This window comes from Anneissia japonica, unplaced genomic scaffold, assembly GCF_011630105.1.
Source record: "Anneissia japonica isolate Jap-2015-1 unplaced genomic scaffold, ASM1163010v1 scaffold287799_len804019_cov200, whole genome shotgun sequence".
Classification (NCBI taxonomy): Eukaryota; Metazoa; Echinodermata; class Crinoidea; order Comatulida; family Comatulidae; genus Anneissia; species Anneissia japonica.
Genome location: NW_022716884.1, coordinates 378,380 through 397,007, shown reverse-complemented (window position 1 = coordinate 397,007; position 18,628 = coordinate 378,380). Strand labels below are relative to the sequence as shown.

Here is an 18,628-nt window from a genome sequence, read left to right as displayed (position 1 = left end):
CTAATATGGGACAACATAAGGAAATCCACTCACTTCTAACCATAGAATACTTAAACACGTAGCTTCAGATCCATTTAAATTTATGTTTCCTTAAATCATAAGTCGACTCATTAAAATAGTACGGTTTAATGGTACAGAGAAACATTATCAATCTCATAATTATTACTGTATATCCAAATTCAAAGGAATTAGGTTTTATGCATGCATCGAAGTGAAAATTTTAACCAAATGATTGTGGTATGCATACACTTTATGTAGCTTGTTAAATGTCCTAGTATAATAATGTTATATATATAAATATATAAATATGATCACAACATAAGAAAGTCCACTAATAGCTTCGCAGCTTCAGACCCATTTAAATTTAAATTTCCTTAAATCATTAAAATAGTACAGTAGAGAATGATTGATTACTAATCTCATATATTATGTCTCCTGGCCACAACCATGAGCTCGCTTTGCTCGCATTAATCCATACAAAATAAATAAATTTGGAGTGTATTTACTGTTTCATTAACGGATATCCCAGAATAGAAAAAGTACATTTCCAAAACCAAAACATTCCGAAGGAGGACCTCCAAACCCCCTCCCCCACCCACCGTCCAAAATCTGTCTTCCAGCGACAGAACAAGAAATCTCTTATACACATCTAGATGTGTATAAGAGACAGCCACCACATTGGACTCATCTGTGCAATAGTCAGGGTACCAGAGCTCTGCGGTTGCCAGGAACTATTTCCGGCCATCCAGGTGCCAAAACAGCTTTACACCAACCTTGGTGGGGCTGGGGTGGAAAACTGAAACCTGAATATCCAAGGGAGAGGGCTTAGTGGAAGTGTTCAATATCACCTTATTAAGTAAAAATCATAAATTTGTAAATAAAACAAACCTTCGACACTTTGTTTTTCCCAAGCATAGGGGCATACCTATTTTTTTTTCCAGGGCCAAAAATACAACCTTCTTAAGCTTTAATAAATAGGCCTAAATCTGATACCTTTTACTCATGGAGGAATTAGTTAATTCCTCCATGTCTTAATCAATGATTTAAGGGTCTAGCCTTGTGGTTAACAGTTTAACAACAAAAATTCATTGATCATAAATCCTAGAAATAAGCCAGTCTATAGTGTCAAAAATTTCTGACTGACCGACCAACCAACAACGATTTTCACTGTGCAGTACTTGGGCACATCATTTTTTAAGCCTAGCCGGTATTTAGTACAGCCAATAAAAGGAGAACTAATTTGAGAACTGATTTAGCACACATACATAATATCTAATTTTTGAAAATTACGAATCTCGTGCGCGTTCGTTACGTAGACGCTCTCATCTAGATTTAGCGACAGGACATTGTAATGCAGACGTTTAGGATGTTGCCATGACGAGTTCTTCGTATTACTGTATTACCGTACTATCTTGTATTCATATAAAAGTAATATCGAAAAGCTCGGGTATTCAATGAAGAAGAAAAAGTGTTTGTATGAAAAACATATTTTGAAGGTCGGATAGAGAAGAAAGAACGATACACTTATGCATTGCTATGCAGTTAACCAACAATACCATTACTGTATTATTGAACCATATAAATAGGTCTTGGCAGGCCTTTAAGTTTGTGAACCGATAATAACGTAAGCAAAAAAGTCCTTTATTTAATTGTTGTAATCAGGACCATATGGTAGATTATATTATTGTACATTTAACTTCATTAAATATGTATCCTGAATAAATATGTTGCATAATAATAGAGCGATGCTCCTACGACGGCATCACAAACATATTTGAGAGCGTTATGTAACTGAGTATGCTGAACTTCTCCTTTAACAGCAAATATATGAACATTATTAAAATGACAGGGCCATCAGAACCGCATCGGTCACACCGGCTATAACCGGACCACTTTTCTCATTCTTTTGAAAATACATAGAGGTATAAAAATAATTTTTAACAATTAATATAAAATTTGTGGTTTGAGTTGGCCAAACTGTCATCAACACACAAGGCATACGGGTAAAGCCGAATCGAGCTCTGATTACGTGAGGTAATAAAAATTAAAACATTTGAAGGACATTCGACTTTTTAGAAATATGAATTTGCTATTTCATGGCATCTAGAGAATGCAGTTTTTCCAAACTTTGCACACAATGGTGGAGCTGAAGTGGCTGCGGGTTGTATTCTACTAACTTTAAATCATGCGAGGACGGTTTCTGGAGAAGGCGCAGCAGCTCTATGGGTTAACTGCTATTTCCTTGCATCTAGGGGGGTGATTTTTCAAAATTTGCGCACTTCGGCCGCAGCCAACGGTGCTTAGGAAGGTGGGTATATTCTCTAGCCCCTACTAATCCTGTATGGTGTGGTGGCTCCAGAAATTTGCCAACAGGAGCACAAGGCGGCCATCCCATGGCAAAACAACGTAACTGCTTATGTATTTTTCTTAAGTTACGTTGTTTTATCTTGGAACGGCCGAAGGACTGGCAATCAAAATAATGTTATTTGAACATTCAAGTTATTATTTTTTGTCCCACGACCTCGTCGTGGTGTTGGACAACAGAGGGTTGGGGAAGTGAACATGCTTGTCCGACGGGATGGGAGTGTACCTGTATCTGTACAATTTTCCACTACTTAATTTGGAATAATCTAGCATATTCTCATCAACCTCCGGCCATTTGATTCACATTGCTAGTCACACTGCTATCTTGGAAAAAAATTGCTAATGGGACCACTTGCAAAAATGCTTTCGACGGCTTGAATAAGGACACATTTTTTTGAAAACTGATGCAAGTTCCATTTTAAAGGAGAAGTTTACCGATTTTATATAATTTGAGAACTGATTTAGCATACTCAGTTACATTAAATAGCCCATTTTTGAAATTACGAATTCATTAAAGACGCTCTAAAATAAATTTGTGATGACGTGCCAGGTGCATCACTCCATATAAGCTTAGCGACAAGCCATTGTAAGGCACAGGATTAGGACGATTCTAGATGAGATTTTTGTAGTATTACTATCCTTGTATTCGTATAAAATATTGAATGGCCCAGGTACGGAAAGTAGTAATTGTAGCACCCAACATCTCTCACAAGTGTATGCCACATTCATGCTAACTGTACAATTCAAAAGCTGGTCGTATGATCATTGGCTGACGAATACATCTCTGCTCGACATTGCCTACTGATTGGTGGCACTCTGAGTGAATTATTTACATTTATACGACATTATGCATCACAACACAACCAATCCCAGTAAGGAAATATCTGGATGTTTTATTAAACAGGTATATAAAAATTAATAAGCCCACATAATCAATTATTAAGATGTCAAATTATAAGAGAAAATTTATATATACAAACTCATTATTTATGTACAATTAATCACAGGCATGATTTAAACTCATTAAAATCGTTTTTCAAAATGAGACAAGATTATTTCTCTTGATAGTTTCAACGATCTTAAAGGTCATGCCCGGGATGTTAATGAGGTCATTGATGCTCTGAAATGCTCCATACATTTGCCGCCAATTGTCAATTAGCTTTGCTCGTTTCAAACCAACACTTTGCAGAGACCGTAGTTCTTTGATGGACCCTGAGTTTAGTAGATTTAACACAGAGAGATCTGAAATTGTAGAAATAAAATAAAATCTTCAACAAAATCAGTTAGACAGAGTAATCAGTTTTGGATTACCACCGATTACATTGCAACATATCGCAACAGAGTGTAGTTTGAATAGAGTATAAGAATCTTGTATAAAGTATTTGATTCCTTGGTACTCACTATGTTTAGCTTGCTGGTTTGGGTCTGGTTGGAACACCCTCTGTGGCACATTTTCTTTCTCATCCTGAATAAAATATCAAATTACTGTATTACCATTCAAGTTAAGTTTTGGCTTGCCACTTACTGAAGGGCTAATTTCCGCACTATTAGTACTGTACAATATTATTTCCATAGGATACACACAACAAATGATTTCTTTTTAAACATATGAGAGTCTAAACTTTTCATTCAGATAGGGTTGTCAAAGATTAATAGGGTATCAGTCTATGTACACTACCACATAATTAAGGTTGGGGGGGGGGGCACGGGTGTGCAAGTCATTGATTGGTTGATTATATGTAAAGTAATGGTTTCATTAAAAAGATAAATAAATATACATCTCTTTAACTTTAGCCGACAAAGTGAAGTTGCTCCAAGATCTGTTAGGTGAGACTTTTTTTATACCTTGTTAAGCGAAACCTGCTGAACGCCAATTTTAATGATTTCAAATAAAAATTAAATCTTATTTTTGGCCAATTTGTGCACCCGTCGCCACAAAAAAATGGAAATTTCAGAAAAAAATAAAAGTTTTTAAAAAAGTTTTCATTACGACCTCTGCTGTTTTGAAATCTCGGAAGATAAAATATGTAATTTTTTCCAAATTATATAAATTTGAAACACCTAACCATCCCATTTACATTCACCAATAAAATTTTATTTTTATTTTCTCCTCCGTAAATTTCAGAAATATCAAAAAATGAGATATGTATATTTCTTCCTAATTATATAAATTTAAAGCATTTAACTATCCTATTAATACATTGTTTACATTCAACATTACATCAGTAATAGTTTATTGGGAAAAATAGTGTTGGGAGAGTTTACTCTTAAAATTATATTTGTTTTTAAATGTGAATATGGTTTGGAAATTCACTGAAAGATAAATGAATACTTACTGACAGTATTTGTGTTTGTACAGCCTTCATAAAGTGAATCTTATCTTCTATATAAAATAAATAAATAAGCAATTAGTAGATTTGCATATCATACACTATTGGAAATTATTATACAAAGTTAGATTAATGCATGAAAAATAATTATAGGATTTAGTGCAAAGTACTGTATGACTCAATCATTTAATAGTTCAATAATCAACAAACCGATCAACATAAAAACCATTGGGTTTATGTATAGTGGCTGATTTTTAATAAGAAAATTGTAATCATATAAACTGATTAAATTTTTAATTATGATATGAGCTTGCCTTGAACTAAATTTTTAAAAATACATAGCGAGTGGTAAAGAAATTTTATAATTTATTTGACACCACACAGGAAAACAGAGATCCCTGCAGGAATTAACTCATATAGAAACTTTGTTAATGTTGTTTTATATCACATATGGATATAAGATCAACATAACCAACACCTAATCTAATGGCTTACTAAACAACAAGTAGTTGAATGTACAACATTACTGATACACTGAAAGGTCAAACATTTACAGGAATTCCTCCTTTTTAACAAAAAATAAATATTAATTCCAGTCCTAACTAAAACCACATTAAGCATTTTGTAAAGAGAAAAACAAAAATTCAGTTTGGTAAATTGTGTAAACAGAAGCTTATTAAACAAAAAATGGCTTATTAAACAAGAAGGTGAATGTACAACATTACTGATACACTGAAAGGTCAAACATTTACAGGAATTCCTTCTTTTTTTCAAAAATAAATATTAATTTCAGTCCTAGCTAAAAAACCACATTTTGTCAAGAGAAAAACAAAAATTCAGTTTGGTAAATTGTGAAAACAGAAGCCGTACAGATGTTGACTGGAGAGCTATTCCATGGTTAAGCAGTTAAAAATTTAAAGGGGCTCTTTTCACGGTTACTGATTAATTCATTGAAAGAAATTGAGATTTTTTTTTCACTATATGATGTCAAGACGAAATTATATTTTTTTCACATCATTATGAGCTTAAGAAAAACATATTGTAGGAGTGATGTTTTGTCATACCAGACATGTAATCGTATAAATACTCATTATGTTCCCAAATACTTGAACAAGCAAAACAACACTCCTATGAAATTTCCTAATACAAACATTAAATTAAAAATATATTAATTATGTATAGTAATACAAACCTTTCCATTTGTCTTTTACTTGGCTCTCTTCTCCCTCAAGAATCGATGATTCCCCCCGCCTTGTCTTAATTTCGTTATTCTGTTTCACCATCCATTCCATGTCATTTCTGCTTTTCTGGATGTCATCTATCAGGTCTTTGTGAAGGCTACTTGTGACCACACCTGGGGAAGTGCCACGATCTTGAAGTTTCAGCAGCTTCTCCTCTAGAGACAGTAACTTAGCTGTCATATCTTCTTGAAAGTGTCTTTGCTTTCTTAAGAACGGACTGAGAAATTTAGCAGGCTGTACCTGAGAAACTGGTCTTTGATCTTCTAAGCTAGTTTTCTCATGACCCAGCTCTTTATCATTTGGTTTTCTTTTCTTTAGACATACAGGACCCTCTTGAGCTGATAATTTTCTCTTAGTTGTCTGGGAATTGGATTTTTCTAAAAGTACAATAGAAAAAAAGAGAAATTATGATATATTTAGATAAGAATTTTAACTTAATAGCTGAAATGTAAAGAAAGATGTAAAGATGGACAAGACTTACCAAATGGACAAGAAAAAAAAAACTAAATACAAAGAAAGAGCAAATACAGAAGAGGTACAGTCAAAAAAAAATGGTGAAGATATGACCTAAATCTTTTTGGCATTCAATGGCATATACTATGAAACATTAATAAAACATAATAAATATATAATATATAAAAATACATACTGTACAGCAAATCAAAAACATAAATATATAAATTCAACAATGAATTCAATAAATAAATTAAAATATAATAATAAATACAATAAATGACAAATTAAAAATAATTTAATTAAAGAGACCACTGAAGATATGAAAAATCTTACCATAAATCTCAGTTTTGAAGGGTTTGTTAATGACGGTTTTTGACTTGGCAGCTAGGTTCAGGGTGGTGTACGTATCCTTGTAAGACCTGTCCTCAGGTGAGATGTTGGTGATCATACAGGTATGGCTATTACCCCCCAAAGAATCCTAAAAGAAAGTTACAGTAATTATGTTTGTCAAAATAGTATTAATAATATAAAAATATAATGATCCATATTTATATACATTAACCAAATTCAATATACAGTATCTAAACTAAACGTTGTATAGTCTCCTTATATTATTTAGATGGGACTTATTTATAGTAACTAGATGTAGGTTATTAATTGTGCTATATTTTTGAAGTCACAAGTATTACTAAAAGTACAAACAGCGGACAGTATCTAGTCTTAATATTATCACTACTGTGTGGCTATTGTTTACACAACACAAAAGTACAGTACAGTAGTACATTGTAGTTCATTCCCAGTTCTGCTGGAAACTTATTCTTACGTACCAGTATGTATTAGGTGTACTGAGCCCTCTGGGAGAACAATAGCATAATACTGATGAGGTAACCCAGTATAAAGAACAAATAGATAAAAATAAATATTATAAAACAAATTCAAATGTTTGTTTAAGGAACACTACCTGTAGTAAACGGGTCAATTTACTGTCCCTGTATGGTATCCTTGGCTGAAATAAACAAAAATAACCTTGGCAATCTATTAATACCTTTAAACTTGAGATTTGTTATTGTATTGCCTATGTTGTGTCTTATTTCTTTCACACCCAACGGCAAGTACGGGTACTTGACTCACAAACATAAGGAAGAAATAATGCTCTGTTTTCAACCTTGAACTGCGGTTGAAAAAACAGACTGCAAGTTATCAGAAATATTTTTTTTTTAAATTTTATTTAATCGTTGTCTGAATTGTTTGAGTTCTTGCAAATCAATCAAACTCTACCAAAAAAACAGCCAAGACAATTCCTTTTCTGAAATTACCACAACAAATGATGATACAGTAATGAGTGTGTTCTTTATTGTTGAGTGTTTCAAAAATGGACATCAGTATGAAAAATGCTGAGAACCAGGGCTCTACAAGAGACATTATGAGGCCTAGGTCCTAATCTACAGTACAGTCAAAGATTAGGCGAAACTACATTAGGCTGGGCACAAAAGATTAAATGAAAAGTGAACCGGTTTGTATGGACAATAATGTTTAACGACAGTAACAATTGTGCAGTGATGATAGGTGATAATTTATGTGATAAGGCATTATTGTGATAAGTGCTGCCCCCCTCAGGGACAGAAAAAATAATTGAATGATGATGTGACAATTGACTATCATAAAAAATAGGAGTTTATATAGCATGCTTGCATTTTACCTTATTTTTGTTTAGAGCATCGACAACTTGACCGAGGACAAACAGGGAGGTGTTGATACAACCACTTTCCTTAAGTCTAAAGACGAAAGTAAACTAAGTTAAAAAACTTCTAAGTAAGTAGAATACAAAAATATAATACGAACTTTATTAAACCATATTAATTCAGTAAAGAATTGATCAAGTGTTTCTTTCCAAATGTATTGTAATCATAAATACAGTACACTATGAATACGTCAAGATATAGTGACATTACCTGACCCCTTTATTTCCTGTTCTCTTGTTGTTTTCACTTCCAGCAAGATCAATAAGATACATTTTACCAGTTAGTGTCCTATAAGGAGCGCTCTGCTCTTTTTTGACAACCTTAAAGAAACAAGCAATTTCCACAAAAATGGTAGTAATGATTAATTAAGCAGTATTAGCATGTCCTTAGAAATTTAACCAATCATGTTTTTTGGAAAAACAATGCAAAATTAGCTCAGTTCATACTTACCGAGCAAGCTTGAGTATTTTGTTGCTGCACAGTCTATTCGTACCAAATTTTTTGTTGGTCAAACTGACCAGGTACACCTGAATCTGAATAGATACTGGCAGAGGACCAGGTATATGTGTCTGTGTACATGGGCTTATGAGACTAAAATTATCTGAGGAAGTTTGATTATAATCATAAGTGGTTACCTGTGGATCGGTAGTGAATGATTATCAATATTCTTACCTTTATAAGCAATATAGTGTGACTTCTGCTTGATCTAGAGTTTAGCTTGGTTGCTGCAACCATCCTTGATATTATCAACAAAAATAAAAATTAATATCAATTTGATTTCACAAATGTATAATAACCTAATAAGGGGCCCTGTTGCTTTCTGAGACTGGGGGCCCTTTTTGGGTCAAACTGAAATGTCCGATGCTTTCTAAGTGCAAGTGATAATGTAGATCAGAAGAACCATGCAAAACTTGATACTTTTGTCAGACAATTAGGAAATACCACTTCATTTATAAATTAAAAGCCTCTTCATAAGCATGAAGGTGAAATTTATGTAACTTTGAATTTCTCATAAACCACAAAGTAATTTAAATCTTTCAATAAGTTGAAGATCGAAAGAATAAATGATTTACAGACTTTTACTACAAAACTTCTCAAATTTTTGATTATTGGTAGACATAGACACATTTCATTGATGGGAAAAATGTTAAAATTTTCACTTAAAAGTTATTGAAATAAACAAAAAAATTACAAGTTGTCATACCTGAAGTACAATAAAGTATTATGAAACTATTGATAACACAAGCACTACAAAAGTTAACTGACATATTATGACACACTTAATATGCATGTTTGTTTAACTGTAATTTTGATTTACTTTGTTGGCGATCATATTAAGTAAATTTTTCTCAGCTGAACTTTCTAAAATCGAGGCCCCATTTTTGCCCGTCACATTTTTTGTGGATAAGTCATTATGCTGTATGCAATTGGGCCAGGCTGATTAATTAATTTATTGTTTTACTTGGCCTAAATTTTTTTTTTTAAATATTTATTTTTACAATTTTTGCCTGTAAGTGGGAAATCCATTCTACACATAATATGACAACGTAGTTTTGTGTCTGCAGCAACAGTATATACAAATGAACTAATAATGAATCTCACCTATTCTTACTTGCTGGTTCAAACAATGTCTTGAATTGTTCAATGTTCACAATTTCTTTCTCTGCCAGGTTTGGAATTATAATGTTATGTTTGTCCTGCCTTATTGGAAGGTCTTGAGCCTTCGGTTCCAGCAGATCAAAGACCTGAAAGGAAATAATAGAAAGTTTGAATAGCAGTTGATGTACTATCTATTTACATAACACATTTATATAGCGCCCTTTTCAAGATAACTCACACTCAAAGGCACTTTCCAAATGATAAAATACAAAAGTAAACCATAATGCTAACCTTTTCTTGGTATATCTCCAGATATGATATATAAGCGTCATATTTCAAAGTAGGAGATTTTTCACTTTCTTCTTTCATTTGTGCAAATAAATCACTGACTGCTTGAGGAATGATGCCTGGCTGAGTGTCTGTCCCAAGTATTGTGTACGTTTTACCTGAAACAAATCAAATTATCTCAAAGATCAGAGTTTTCAGAGTTAAGGTTATTTAATAACAGAAGTTTCCAAATTTAATGTTAAAGATAGGCCTATTATTTGTGATTTTTATAAATCTGTATTTTGTTGAAAGTTATAATAATTTATTTACTTTTAAATGAGTAATTTATTTTTACATCTGAATTCTTTAGGTTTTCCATATTTTACCATTGATTAATACATATACTGATTTATACTGAAAAAATATAATTAACATGATAGTGACAGAACTCAGACTAGAGACAAATGTTCATTTCTGTTCATAAAATTATAAAAACAAATATTTTGTGAATTTATTCAAATATGTTAATTTTTACCTGCACCTGTTGGGCCATATGCAAATATACTTGCGTTTTGGCCATTGAGAACTTCTTTCAATACAGACGACACGCTGGACTTGTATATATCCTCCTGTGAGGCTGTACTGTTATGGACTGCATCAAATTCATATTTTAATGTTTCTTCAACATTTCTCCAGTTAACAATCTCCAAAGATTTTGCACTAAGTTGGTGGACACAAGTTTTAGGAGGCGTGGAATCAGTTGACAAGTCTGATTTAGGCCAATTAGATGGGCGGATTCGAATAATAACTCTTACTTGAATTTTCTGCGACATTTTCATTCAGGTAGCTTTCCAAATAAAACACAATAACATTTCCTATTAATCAAACATTTCAACTCTCCTGAATTTTCATGCAATCAATTTTTAGAAAAGTGTACCAAACTATCAGGACCAGCTAAATAGTGGCCTTTTGGTAACAATAAAATGCTCTCAAAGCATTACTGACACCTTGAAAGATTGTTTTATGATTTTTAAGTTTCATGGGTTGGACATCTGCCTAATGTATATCTACACCTTCTTTTTATAAGGACACATTTTATAAGAACACTGAGAGGAAAAAATTGTTTAAAAAATAAGAACAAATTGAGGTTGAGGTAAAATATCAAATGAGATTTTTATGAAAAAAACCTATAAATAAAACCTACAGATCAGGCTAGTCACACACAGTAAAGTATTAATTAATGTTTAAAAAGATTATATCAACATTATATATCTACTACTCCATTAATGTCATCAGATGCAATCTAATCTGAACGACACAGAATACTCAGCTAAGCTTGTGTTGAAATTTTCCCTCAAAGCAGCCGTTCTCATACAGTCCCCGTATCTTTCTGCCAACAATCTAAAACATGGGTGGCCATCTCTGGCCCGCGAGTGTGTGTTATGCGCAGGCCAGAACAAGCCAAAAATAATATTTGCGCTTGCGCTTGGGCCTAGATTTCTAACCTTAATAATTTTGCACTCTGTTTTGTCGTCTAGGCCTATATATTTTCCCACAAACTGTACCGATTTAATCAATCAAATCGGAAGAACTATCGCAGCAAACAGCAAAGAAAAGAAATTATAAAATGCCAAATTTCGGCCTCTCAGTGTCGCTCGCTTGTATTTCAAATCTAGCTGGCCTAGCGTGCGTTTTTTAGGTCAAGATGCCCTGTATGAGCGTCTACCAGCTTATTATTTTCAAACTTCTGTATGTTTCTGCTGATTGCTGACCTAGCCTGCTACTAGGGCCTAGCCTACCAAGCACAGCAGTGTAATATAATATAATAATAATGGTCGACTTATAGAGCGCACGTTGTAGAAACCTCTAGGCCTATGTGCTACCCCGGTTTGGCAAATCTGTGAATTTTGTTGCTGATTTGCCCTGGTCCAAAATAGGTCTAGGCCCTAGGCTACTATCTAGGGCTTAATTTAAGGCCTACCTCACTGGTCAGTGGATGTCAGGCCTCTAGCTAGGCCTACACTAGGCCTGATCTACTAGGTATTAATATTACTACTACTTCTAGTAGGAGGCCACATGGGGCCTAAAAAAGGCCTGCCTACTGCCAGTCAGTGCTTACTTTCAGACACTAGCATAAAATGCACTGTAGTACTCTACCTTAACTAGCATGGCTGCTATGCTTTCTAGTCAAAACGGATATAAAGCAAAACAGCAATAAGTCAAAACAGCAATAAGTCAAAACGGCAATAAACCAAAACGGCAACACTTTTTTACCAGAACGGCAATGGACCAAAATGGCAATAAGTCAAACGGCAATATACCGAAGCTTTAAGGTGCTAGTTAACTCGTATCTACCTCAATTTGATGGTTTTAAACTGTGTGACTAATATAAAACTCAAATTAGATTAACAGACATTCTGATTCAATTAACAAACACAATAACAATAAAAATAATAATAATAATAATAATAATAATAATAATTTAAATAATAATAATTTAATAATAATTAATAAATGAATAATAATAATAATAATAACAACATTCAAGTTCAATAAAAGTATTGGGGGAAACACAATATAAAAGCAGTAAAAATTCAAATAAATAAAAACTTTAAAATACAGACAAAATAAGGCATCTTATTAAAACTTTGCTACTTTGCTGTTTGGTCTAGCGCCTATTGTTGTTTTTTGGTACTCAAATCAATGCCATCTTGGTTTAGGGCCTATTGCGTTTTGGTTTAGGCTTATTGCCGTTTTGACCTGCTCAGTGCTAGTAGGCCTAGGCTAGGCCTAGCCCTACCCTGGCTGGCCTCACCCTAACCTGTACACATTATATTATTAAATAAGACTTGCAAGTTGCAGTCTCCTGGAGTTTTTTTAGGTTAAGGTTTAGTACTCTAAAGTGCATTAGCGCCCTACTCTTACATTGTTAGTCACTCTACAATACTGCCACGGCTAGCCTAGGGCTAGACTAGCCTAGCCTAAGGCTAGGCCCCTACGCCTAACTAGGTCTAGGCCTAGGCTAGGCCCAATGGGTAAGCCTAGCCTGCTGGATTCGAGGGCCAACCAGGCCTAGGCCTAAAAAAGGGTCCTAAGAGTCAAGACCTATCCTATGCCTAGGCCTAGTCTAGATTTGTTGATGACGGTGTACCAAGAAGGAGATGCTTACCTTAAATGATATTGAGAACAGAAATTCTATGGAATTGGGTTTCCTTTATGATTAAGCTACGGCATCACACATTTTACAGATAGATATTATTATTACAAATTTAAATTTGCCGCGGATCTGTTAATGTTTTTTTGTTGTTCAACTAAAATTATAATCGAAAGAGGGCGCTTTGCAGTTTTTGCACGTTCTTCTTTGGTGGTGTCACTGGTACAGTAGGTAGGATCAGCCAGGTGTGAGGGCATGTCCTACTCAAGGCTTATGCAAGAGGTAAGAGGAGGGAGAAAGAGAGGTAGTCCAAGTGTTTAGGCTTATTATGTTGTACTTAGATAGATAGGGTCTAAGTATAATCAATTTTACCTTTTCTTATTCCTGATATAGTGTAACAAGTTTTAGCTGGATGATTTGATTGGGTGATACAATCCCTAGGCTAGGGTCTAGTAGTAGTACCTAGCCACGGTGTAGTAGTAGGGTAACACTGTTAGACACAGGTTAAGGCTAAGGAAGCAGGTCAACTCGGACACAGTCAACTCGGCCACAAATCAACTCGGCGACAAATCAACTCGGCCACAAAAAGTTCGGCTGCAGTCAACTCGGCCACAAGTTAACTCGGCCACACACAAGTGAACTCAGCCACAAGTTATTTATAATTAAAATGAAGTGTAAATAATAATACTCAGTTTTTGCATCCTTTTTCTTCAATATGATTAAAATGAAGTACACAGTATATTTTAGTAAAATTATAATCATCGTCGTGAGATCGTTGTATTCATTTCTTCACACTGTACTCTTATTCAACAGAGAAAACCTGTCACTTACGGAATGGAATAAAATCTGACAATAATGTAACATTAACAATTTAAGCAACCTTAATAATTAAGAAAAACATATATTAAATGTTTAATTTTTTTCACGTTAAAACACTGACATAAAACATGAGTACATACTAATCATAAAAAATTGAAATAGAAAAACCACATTATGATTATTTAAAATTTATTTTGAATCCGACTAAAATCAAATGAATGCATGAAGGCGTGCATTTCGATACTATTTTCTTCTGAACCACGCCCAAGAATTAGGCCTACGTTAAAATTAGGTGGGGTGCAGCATCTAAGATCAGTTATCCACAATAGGAACAATTGGTATTGTTGAGTGACAAACTTCAGTCCTTCATATTTGTTCAACCATTGGGGGCTATGTTTGAAACCCGTCAGTGACAAGGATGCATCCAATAACGTGAATCACCAGTGACATGTCGGTCCTTTTCAAATATTTACTTTAATAATACTAAATTAGTCATAATAAGGATAATAAAGGTGATAACAACAACAATAATAATAGCAGGGATGTCACCAGCTTTTTGAAGTGCCGGTCGGCGATCATTCTGCGTTTTCCCGGGGATGAGGACCCCCCCCCCCCCCCCCCGGTGGGGGGGGGGGTCGCTGTATTCGTGAAAGCTCTTAAAAACCAAAAGGCCTAAGTAAGTCGAGCAGGCCTAGGCCCAAGGCTAGCTGACGCGATTTTTTTTGGCTAGGCCCAGCCCAGGTAGGCCTAGGCCAGAATTTGAGGAATGCAACAAAACAGATGAAGATGAGACTTACTGTAGGCCTAATTAAATTCAATAGTTGACATGCTTTGTTTTAGATTAAAAAATAATAATGAACAAATCCCGGCGACAAAGCGTCGATCCGACTGTACCCAGCCGCATTGTTTGTCGTAATTTCACATGTTTGACGATTACCGCGATGAATGTGTACTGTATGTCACTGATTAATGTGCACTCATTTATTTATTTTTTGTCCATTACACACATTATATATCAATTATAATTAAAAGTGAAAAACTTAACATAAAAAATGAAAAGAAAGTAAAGAAATAAAACATAAATCAGGTTTCGTAAATTTTTAATAATCTTCCTGCCCCGGACCATGATCTCATAATCAAACACTTGAATGGTCACGATTTCAACTTTAAATAACCTTTGAATGTGTACAGAGCAACCGTGTCATGCCGGCCCACGATGTTCGCTATGACTCAACTGGGCCTAGGCTGTTAAGTTAGCGATGAATAGCAGGGCAGTGCAGTATTTTGTTACAATTGACGTAACCACGGAAACATTTATTGTATTCTTATTGTCTTTATCTATCAATTTAGCTTGTCTATTGTGTTTAGGTAAACTAATTATTTTGTTACAATTTGTAAACTGTTGAGATAATAGTGGTGGTCGGGAGCCTGTAAATCCTGGTCGGAAATGTTGAGTGCTGGACGGGCCCGTCCACCGCCGACCAGCGTGGTGACATCCCTGAATAGTAATATTTATTTTAACAAGACTAATAGTAATAATACTAATATGGTAATAATAACGATATTTAAATATATATTTTAATAATTACTAATTAGTGATAATAACATTGAAGGTGATAATAGCAATAATAACAGCAATAATAAAATAAAGATAATGTTTATTTTTATAATAATAGTCAAATACTAATTAGTAATAATAATAATGATGATATTTATAATACTACTGTAGGCCTACTTAGTAATAATAGGGTAATAATATCGATAATAAAGGTGACAAGAACAATAACAATAACAATAATAATAATAATAATAATAATAATAATAATATGAAAAAATACCAATAAAACACCAATAACAATATTTTTAAAATTACTATTATTAAAATAATAATTAATATTAAGACTAATATATAATAATAATAATATGAATAAAAAAATCAAGATTTTTGTATTATTTATATGGTAACAATAATCAGCAAAAATTTTAACAATACATAATTTTAATGCTAAGACTAATGGTAATAAAAACAACAATAATAATAACAACAATAATAGCATTAGCAGCAATAATAATAATTGTGGCCGAGTTGACTTGTGGCCGAGTTGATTTGTGGCCGAGTTGACTTGTGGCCGAGTTGACTTGTGGCTGAGTTGGATCGAATTCAAGGCTAATACAAATAATGTAGACGCATGCACAGCATGCCAATGTTGTTTTGTTAGTAATCAGATTACATGAGAAAATATGTTTGAATAAAACATTAAAAATATCTGTTTTGTCTTACCAGAGAGATGTATTTTATGTATTTTTTACATCTCCCTGGTCTCACTTTTTTGTAATGATTAAATATCTTACAAATATCTTGCGCTTTAAAAATCGTTATTATTATTATTATTAAAAAACACACGCATATTATTATTCGTTGTTTACTTCTTGCTTCATAGCACAGTACTTTGTAGAGTGGATCATGTGCTCTCCAAACGTGGTCTTCCTGTATGTTCTTCGCGATCGATCGGGGCTCTGCTCAACCCGACTAAAGACTATAACGATGTTGTTTTAGTTAGTGACGACGTGGGCAAATTTGTTTAAATGAAAACATTAAGATGGTTATTTAATTTGTGATGATTGACTATCGTATAACAATACAGGTAGGCCTAGAAAAATATCTTCTTGATTTCGTGGTAATTGAGTTTTAGCAAGGAAACTTTGCGTAGGCCTAGGCCTTGTATTTAGGTCAAGTGTGTTCATTCAACAAATGATTGAGTAAAACGAACGTAACATTTTCAGCTCATAATATCACTTTTATTTGAAAAGATAACACAATGATTTAATAATTTATTTAGTGATTAAACTACATACTGTACTGTTGTAGAAAATTAAATTACGTTTAATAAAGAATAAAAAAAAAATTATAAATTAAGCAGTGCCTTGGTGAACTTGGGGGAATCCCCGCGGCTTGGAGACCACGCAGTGCTGAAAATGCAAGTTTATTAAAGTATGACTGCGCATGAGTTGTTTCATTTACGTAAATATATCGTTTACTGATTTGTTTACGGCGACGTAAATATATCCACTTCCTATAATAAAACAATAATAATAATAATAATAATAGTAATAATAATTGTTAATGAATGGGTACCAAATGAAGTTAATTGGCTCTTTATTTTTAGTTATTAATAATAAAAGGTCAGTAAAATGAGGGCTAGAAAATGGTAAAAGAATAATTTAAATCTGACTCTTTGTTATGAAGTTACAGGAGTTTAAATATACAGCTGTTTAAAAAACAATATATGTGAGAAATCAGCCTTCAAAGTGTACGATTTCATGCATTTCTTAGGCAAAAATCATCATCAAATCGTTAAAAATTGTTGTTTTAACATTAAAATTAGGAAAAAAACAGCATACCATGATTTTTGATATATAAAGGTTAGTTTAGTGTTATAAAATAGATTTCAAAAATTTTGACATTCCAACATACTTTGGCCATTATCTCTGAAAAAGGATTTGCAACAAGTGACTGGTTTAGCTTTTCTTTGCCACAAATGGTTAAGTCAGGAAGAGCCTCTTTGACCTCAGGGCATGTAACCAGCATAAATATTTTTTTTTTTTATTCTCACTATCCATATTATTATCTACTCATTTTTTTGCAGATGGCCCCACAAGTTAAAGTTGTTATTGTAGGAGGTGGGATCAATGGATTTAGCTGTGGTGTCAACATTCTTGAATCGCTGCCTAATGTGGAAGCTACAATTGTTTCCGAGTTGTTTACTCCTGACACAACGGGGGACAAGGCAGCAGGATTATGCCTCCCTCTTGGGGTGTCAGACACACCAATAGAATTAATTGCGTAAGTAAAGTTACCAACTGTAATGCCTTTATGATTTTTCAAAATTAATAAAAATTGGAGAAAAAAATAAAATTATATTCAAATTGCCTAAGTGCCATCCAGCCATCTAGAGCAAGGCAGGATAATCATAAAAAATTTCTTACCTCAGTCCCAACCAAGGTGGGGTTGAGGTGGTATAACCTTCCACCTGTGAAAGTCCTTCCCTGGGCCCCCTCTGTTTCAAATTCTTGGATCTGCAACTGATGATGATAATAGTGCAATACATTTTTGCTGCGAAGCAGCCAATTCATATTCTTGACAGCAATTTGACCTCTGAAAGGTCATTGTTTGTCAAAAAAATAAGTGCCTAAGACGACTGAAAAGCTTAGTTTCCTTCTTTCGTTCTGCCGGGTAATCAATTAATTTAGGCGACGTTTGTAAACTAACCTACTCGTACCAACGTCCTGTCGCGCTAGCCTTCCTACTCTAGGTCTAGACTAGCTAGGATGGTATAAGCCTAGCCTTAAAGGGACGAAGGTCCCAATGAAAAACAACGTCGCTCTTTGATAGTTAACATTGTCTATTTAACATCACAATAATTCATTATTAGACCTATAGTTGTTTTTTGAATTGTACTCCGCAAATCTTAGCCGATACCTCGCACAACTCGCTAACGTCTCTATCTATTGTCATGGCTCGCTGGCTCACACTTGTGATATGTCTCGCACTTGTGATCAAATAACACACTGGCTCGCACTTTGGCAACACTCTTTGGCAGTCAACTCGCCCCTAGAAAACCCGCCCTTGGAAACTTGCCCCATAAAAAAATGTAC

At 33.9% G+C, this 18,628-nt stretch overlaps 2 protein-coding genes across 4 annotated transcripts in view; one reads left to right on the top strand and one right to left on the bottom strand.

The window, feature by feature from the left end:
• Positions 1-3,231: 3,231 nt before the first annotated feature.
• LOC117110057 (kinesin-like protein KIF22-B) lies at positions 3,232-13,326 on the bottom strand. Its single transcript, XM_033252638.1, has 13 exons — positions 13,169-13,326; positions 10,535-10,846; positions 10,024-10,178; positions 9,736-9,878; positions 8,806-8,869; positions 8,344-8,453; positions 8,091-8,166; positions 7,353-7,397; positions 6,725-6,869; positions 5,887-6,312; positions 4,701-4,747; positions 3,766-3,829; positions 3,232-3,606 (listed from the first exon to the last, which is right to left on the bottom strand). Exons 2-13 carry the CDS (start codon positions 10,836-10,838, stop codon positions 3,401-3,403), a joined length of 1,785 nt encoding a protein of 594 aa, XP_033108529.1. The 5' UTR covers positions 10,839-10,846; positions 13,169-13,326; the 3' UTR covers positions 3,232-3,400.
• Positions 13,327-13,368: 42 nt separating this feature from the next.
• The window catches only part of LOC117110029 (D-aspartate oxidase-like), a 28,924-nt gene continuing 23,664 nt past the window's right edge, over positions 13,369-18,628 (top strand). The window contains exons 1-3 of one of the 3 annotated variants that reach the window (XM_033252590.1): positions 13,381-13,435; positions 16,414-16,617; positions 17,620-17,816. In XM_033252590.1, the coding sequence (XP_033108481.1) occupies positions 16,591-16,617; positions 17,620-17,816 (224 nt within the window). In that variant the 5' untranslated portion in view covers positions 13,381-13,435; positions 16,414-16,590. Of the gene's footprint in view, positions 13,436-16,413; positions 16,618-17,619; positions 17,817-18,628 lie in introns of all 3 variants that reach the window. The other 2 variants (XM_033252592.1, XM_033252591.1) reach the window with 2 other exon arrangements.

Excerpts from the sequence above, each read along its gene's own strand:
- LOC117110057 (XM_033252638.1), bottom strand. The coding sequence starts at position 10,838 with ATGAAAATGTCGCAGAAAATTCAAGTAAGAGTTATTATTCGAATCCGC. Across the intron at positions 8,870-9,735 it reads GAACCAGCAAGTAAGAATAG|GATGGTTGCAGCAACCAAGC; the intron begins GTGAGATTCATT and ends GATAATATCAAG. Across the intron at positions 4,748-5,886 it reads AGTAAAAGACAAATGGAAAG|AAGATAAGATTCACTTTATG; the intron begins GTTTGTATTACT and ends TATTTTATATAG.